Source organism: Lathyrus oleraceus, chromosome 6 (assembly GCF_024323335.1).
Source record: "Lathyrus oleraceus cultivar Zhongwan6 chromosome 6, CAAS_Psat_ZW6_1.0, whole genome shotgun sequence".
NCBI lineage: Eukaryota > Viridiplantae > Streptophyta > Magnoliopsida > Fabales > Fabaceae > Lathyrus > Lathyrus oleraceus.
This window is the reverse complement of record NC_066584.1, coordinates 73,567,599-73,574,248: the sequence shown is the minus strand read 5'-3', so window position 1 is coordinate 73,574,248 and position 6,650 is coordinate 73,567,599. Positions and strand designations below refer to the sequence as shown.

The 6,650-nt window shown below is 36.6% G+C and overlaps 1 protein-coding gene across 1 annotated transcript; it reads right to left on the bottom strand.

Annotated features, from left to right (window-relative positions):
- Positions 1 to 612: 612 nt before the first annotated feature.
- LOC127091746 (histone H1-like) lies at positions 613 to 1,814 on the bottom strand. Its single transcript, XM_051030444.1, has 2 exons — positions 1,540 to 1,814; positions 613 to 1,429 (listed from the first exon to the last, which is right to left on the bottom strand). The coding sequence occupies exons 1-2, from the start codon at positions 1,723 to 1,725 to the stop codon at positions 821 to 823; spliced, it is 795 nt and encodes a 264-aa protein (XP_050886401.1). The 5' UTR covers positions 1,726 to 1,814; the 3' UTR covers positions 613 to 820.
- Positions 1,815 to 6,650: the final 4,836 nt, after the last annotated feature.

Genomic DNA, 6,650 nt, shown 5'->3' with positions numbered 1-6,650 from the left:
TAAAGATGATAGAAATCTATCAATCTTCAAATTGGAATTATTGAAGTATGCAAATAACAAAGAATTAAAATGTGATAAAGAGAAGAATGAATCATAAAGTTTATTAGATTACAACTTGTTAACTAAGTTTGATTTAGGTAGTTGTAGAAACAATTAGAAGTTGCTACTTATAGTCTAAGAAATATTATAGTGTAGTTATTATTATTATTATAGTCTAAGAATTAAGGATATTATAAAAAAAAATATTATTATTTAAAAAGTAATTATTAGTTGTCAAACAACAATTAAAAGGAACTAAGTATAATAATAGATAACAAGCCATTCCTAATTACTATTATTACTGAATAGCCAATCATTCGTGCTTATAAAGTCTATTCTGCATGAGACAAGAATGAAATCAGTTGAAACCATTAAATAAAGTTGAAACCAGTAAATTATGATGGACCTTACAAACTCCTAGGGACCTACTAATCCCTACTAAATAACATAAGAATTAGATTGCTGAAACAAAATTACACTTCCTTATAAAGAATCAAGTAACCTAATGGATGATCATTTAGACATATACAAATCACAAGACAAATAATAAGTAAAACTGTTCAAACCGAGAAATTCAAAAAGATATTTATTCTCAACATAAATGCATACATGAAAAAACTTAAATTTAGGAGCTTTTGAAATGTAATATAAATAGTGCTTTCGTTGATTTATGTGTTACATAGTTCTATCGCGATTAATTCAATGGAACGGAAAACAAAACCAGAAAGTTTACGTAATAATAAACTATCTATACAATGTTAATTCTAAGAAGACAAAACTCTCATTTCCTTCCCCCTCTCTTCAACCCAGAAGCCTTCTTCGCTGGAGACTTAACGGTTTTAGGCTTCACACTCTTCACCGGAGCTTTCTTTGCAGCAGCTACTTTCTTAGGAGCAGACTTCCCAACAGCAACTTTCTTTCCTGGTGTCGTCTTCGTCGATGTCTTTGCAACCTTTGCAGGCTTTGCCTTGGGCTTCGGTTTCACAGCTGCTTTAGGCTTAGCAACGATTTTAGGCTTCGCAGCAGCTTTGGGCTTGGCGGCAGCCGCCTTCGGTTTGGTAGTAACAGATTTTGCCTTTGAAGCAGCCTTTGGCTTAACAACAGCTTTGGCTTTAGGCTTAGCAGCTGTCTTAGCTTTCACAGACTTTACTTTGGCAGCTGGCTTTGACTTTGGCTTGGCAACTGCTGGCTTCTTAGCTGCTGCAGAAAGTTTGAATGAAGCTTTAACCTTAGTAAGCTTTCCAGAAGCAACATTCTTCTTCAAATTTTGGAGCAATAGCCTCTTGAAGTTTCCAGGAAGCTGTTTCTGTTTCTCTTCAATGAATTTCGCAATCGCGTATTGGCTCGAACCATTCTTCTCCTTCAACGACACTATTGCATCCTTAATCATCTGCAATTCAATTAACAAATCAAAAATCAGATCCAATTGAAACTATAATTCGTGACGAAACAATAAAATTAATCACACGAAGAATTAGAAAAAAGTGAATTGAACGGAACCTCTTCGTAAGTAGGATGGGAAGCAGGGTTTCGTGGTTTGGAAGCTTTCTTAGGTTTGGTTTCCTTGACTTTCTTCGTCTTCTCAGCTTCGGCCTTTGGTTCATCCACTTCCTCCAAGACCGGAGGTTCGGCGGTTGCTGGTTCGGACACGGGTTCAACGGCGATGATGGGTTCTTCGGTGGCCATTTGAAAGGGAATTGAATTATGGATGTAGAGAAGAGTTTGTTATAGTGCAAATTGAAATGTTTTTGTGTGTGATAATTCAGAACTGAAATGGATGCTTTAAATAATGAATTGTGTGTGGGGAAATATTCCATTACTTAATTCTAATTGGTTCAGAGAACCCCACAAGGATCGCTGCCTTCTTCTACTTTAAATGTCAGCCATTCGATGGAGATGCTATCCACGGTTTTCCTTGATTGATAGGTGGAGAAAAGAAATGTTTAGTGAATTGGGAGTCTTGGTTGTTTTAGTTGTGTTTTTGGGTTATATTCATTTGGTCATAACTTGAGTTGTGGTTCATGGATTTGAATGATTTTTCTTACAACTTCTAGCAAATTTTGTCAGCTTTCCAACGAGTGTTTCATCTTGAAGAATGGATGGGAGGTCTGGGTGAACTTTGGTTTTGAACGCACAAGGGTTATCATTAGGTTTTTTTTATAATGTTATTAATATTTTTCTCTAATTTAGAGAATGCTTTCATCAAGGATTTGATCAATCCATGTCTCTTAAAGATAATAGGTTAACTGGGGATTCTATCACATTCAAAATGATAAGATTTCGTTGAGATATGAACATGAAATAGTTGTTAAAAAGACCATTGAAGTTGAACACATTCTACTAAAGAACAATATTGCATATAAACTATATAGAACACATTTGTTACTCATATTATCTTGAATTATAATTTATTTTCCAAATTTTTTTAGCATAAATTATGTTTAAGTTTTTGTTTACAAATATTTTTTATTTAAAGAAATTCAACCACATTGAAACACAAGTAAATATTTAATCATTGTTGTGTGGTTTCCTACATTTCGGTGTTTATTTTTTGCGTTAAAGACTCATTGAAGTGTTTGCCCTTCAAGTGGTTTAGAAAAGAATCCTAAAACATTTTATGGTTCGGGTTGATTACTTATATTATGGTCTCATTTTGGCATTGGAATTCTTCCATGGTGGCGTGAGTTTATCAAATAACCTCATTATCCTTAGATGTGTGATTGGATCGCAAATTTATTGTGTAAGATAATGGATGTGGAACACTCTTGAGATGATCTATGGAGTCTCTCCAAGTATCGAATAAGAGAAAATGAATACATGAGAATGAGAAGTTAAAACACCTTATGAATGTAAATGTTATCTTCACATATGGTGTTCAACCATTAAATTTTTTGGAAAATATGTTAGCTTTCGTAAATAACAAATATGTAAGAGTTAAAAATTGAAATTAGAAACCATATCTAATCCTTAATTTGAAAGATGAAAGTATTTATGATTTTTAGGAAAAATCTAAGAAGGAAGAAATCACTCAATCTCCTTCGCCAGAACAACCTGCAGAAAAAACGAAAATACTCCCCTTCACCACTACAAGCTCACCTCCGAAAATTGCAAGAGCACACCGCATTGTTACACGACGTGCATCACTAACCACCGTTTACAAATCAAGTGCCACTCAGACCACATTCGTCGCCCATTCCAGATTCCGACGACCCCTATCAGAAGTCTGTTGTTCGCGCACCACCTTGTCGTCGTTGCCCACATGCACTCATTCCATTATCGCTTTTGAGTTTTGATTGATTCGTTTTGTAGGGTATGAAATTGAGCTTTGTTGTTTTCGAGTATGTGTTCATAAGAGAAAATGAGGAATGAAAGAAGTAAGACCGTGAAAGAGAGAGGAGAGATTCTGATGTTTGATCTGTTTTTACTTTTTCTCTATTTTTAAAACTTGTTTGTTGTTTTTATTTTTTAAATAATTAATAATGCCACATATCAAACAGGGAGTGGGTGTTATTTTAAAAATCGATGGATCTATACAGGATCCCTCATCGTGTCCACCATGGACCCTCATATCATAGTCTTTGATCACAATCAAGAGACTCACATTTTAGCAGTCTGTAAGCTAATAATCACCGTTTGATCTTAATAAGACGGGCGAAGGCGGAAAATGCATTTTTTTGGTTTTTGTTTGGCTTTCGAGCCTCCAATCATTTGGCCTCTCTTTTTACTAATACATGCCCCTTTATCTACTTCTTGCACCTCTGGCTGTTTGATTTTGTTTTCATTAATTGATGGAACTTAAGCCCATCATTTCTTTTCTTGCCAACTCCCATAATACTTCTTGCACCCTTCTAATTTTTATTTTACTTCTTGATTTTTATTTTCCTTTTAATTAATTAATATTAGTAAATTGTTTAAAAATAACAAAATTAAAGTCAATATTATTTTCAACACATTAAAAATCAAACTCTATTTTGCGGTTTTTTTACCGAGATAACCCAATTTTTCGAAAAAATTCCCAAAATACCCCAGGTTTCAGAAAAAATCCCAAACTACCCCACTTTTAGGAGGAGGCGCCAATTGAATTGGAGACTCCTCTTAAATCTTGAATGGAGGCGCCAATTGGATTGGCTAGGGCAGATCCAATTGGCGCCTATGTGTAAGGTTTAAGAGGAGGCGCCAATTCAATTGGCAACACCCTTAAAAAAGCCTCAAATGACAAAACCTCCAACATGAAAGTTATAGATCTTTTCAAGACAATGAATTTGGAAATAAATTTTGCATCATTTGGATTTTTTATGAAAACGTTATTGGCAGTTGAAGTTGGACTTCTGATTTTTTCAACTGTTATCTGACCTATAATGTCTTGTATTATCGCATGTGTTTCTTTTAGAGTTATGAAATTTTGTCCAACATAACAATTAAATTAGTCATCTCAAATTTTCCAATGCACTTGGTCCCACCTCAAAATAATTAAAAATGAGTGAGTTAGGTCCTTGCGAAGTTGACCCAAAATTAGGGTTTCTGTCAAAACATGGGTATGTGAATTTTGCCAAAAGGGACCAACTTCAAGCCCTTCTGTTTGAATGATAAAAACATCAAATGACAAAACCTTCAACATAAAAGTTGTATATCTTTTCAAGACAATGAATTTGGACTAAAATTTTGCATCATTTGCATTTTTTTTTAGAAAGGTATGGGCACCTGAACTTGGACTCTTTGACATTTCAATTGTTATGTGGCCTATAATGTCTTGTATTATCACATGTGTTTATTTTTGAATTATGAAATTTTGTCCAACATAACAATTTAAGTAGACATCTCAAACTTTCCAATGCACTTTGTCCCACCTCAAAATCATAAAAAATGAGTGAGTTAGGTTCTTGGGTAGTTGACCCAAAATTAGGGTTTCAGTCAAAACATGTGTATGTGAATTTTGCCAAAATGGAGTTTAGACAAAGAAACCTAATGTTTAGAGTTTACACAAAGATAAATTTGATATAATACGACTTGATATTAATAAAATTTGGAGTTTACATAAAGAAACCTAATGGTGATGACCGGGATCACCTAACCGACCTCCGGTCCAACATCCCCTAGCTAACCTAACCCTTGGCCCTAACCCACGTTGACGATTCTGCACCGGTGTTTGTTCATCTGAGGGGCCAGGAGCGTCATTACCTCCTACAGGAGAAGATCCGTTGAGGTATTCAGCCAAGTCAGCATAGTCTTCAGTATTCAATGATGGTGTAGCGCGCGTAGCTGAGCTCATGACCCATGCCAGAGAAGTTGGGATGTGGTTGACTCATGGATGGGCGACCGGGACGGTTGAAGGGAGACATGGGTGTGAATGATGCGTCTAAGAAAGGTTGGAAAGGTTGTTGGGGTGTTTGGAAGAGATATGGTTGTGGGATGTTTTGGTTTTGTGATGTTTGGGCTTCTTGGCTACGGTAGGAGGAGGGGCGGTTAGTGTTTTGGCTAAGGCGACTTTGGTAGGGTGATGGTGTGGGTGCAAAGCGATGTTCGGTCTGAGGTTGATGGTCAATTTTTTGGTGGTGGTATGGGGTATGTTCTTGGTATTGGGGTTGGGTGAATGGCATGTTTTGATTGTATGTTTGTGTGTTTGTGGAACGGAAAGTTTGACGGATAGGGGGTTGTGAGTAACCGGACTGAGAATGTTGTTGGGGGTTAGATGTTGATCCTTCTTGTGTGTAACTTGTCTGGCGTGGGTCGTAGAGGTACATATCATCGGCGATAAATTGAAAACCAACCGATCTGTACCAAGCCATATAAGTACGACTTGGTTTTACCTCATTTGGCATGACTGCGTCAGTTAAGACATGGTCATGACGGTGCTTCCACTTGCGACACTCCGATCTTGCGAAGGTTTGCCAAGGGTTGAAGTTCCATTGGTCGTTCACTTTACGCATATGCCATTCTCCTAGGCTAGCTGGGGGATCTGGGATATTCTGGACCATACCGAACTACAGCTTCACATGATCAGTGTTGTGCATCTCCACAGTTGTGAACCGTATTATCGGTGTGCATGCTGTCCATACGGCTGCGTCTTCAGCGTTGACCTCATGGTCATGATCCAGATTAAGGTATGGACGCCAAATGAACTGAAATGTTAAAGAAGATAGGATTATAATGAATGTAGAAAAAGTTAAGATAATATGACGAAATAATGAAGTTATTTAGCTTACGTTTGTCGGTCGAAGGTGATCCAACAGGTTGCGATACTGAGTAATACAGTGTCTCGGACATCTGCTGTAACTCATACCATGTGCCGACCATCTACACCAAAAAGTTAAAAAAAATTAGTTTGAGGTAATAAACTTTAAGGAAGTAAGTAAAGATATAGCAATTTAAACAAGTTACTTTTTTGCATATGGAAAAGTGAAAGGGTTGTTATTGACCGGTGCTAGAGACGGTAGTCTTGACCAACCCCATGCTTATAGCAAAACAGCACATCCAGAAAATATAGATGTGTCTTTGTGGGAGTTTTTGCACAACGAACTATAGAGATAGGCTAGACAAGCGGATCCCCAACTGTAACTATCTGTTCTATCTACATGTCTAAGTAGAGGTAAGTACATAATATGCATGCTAGA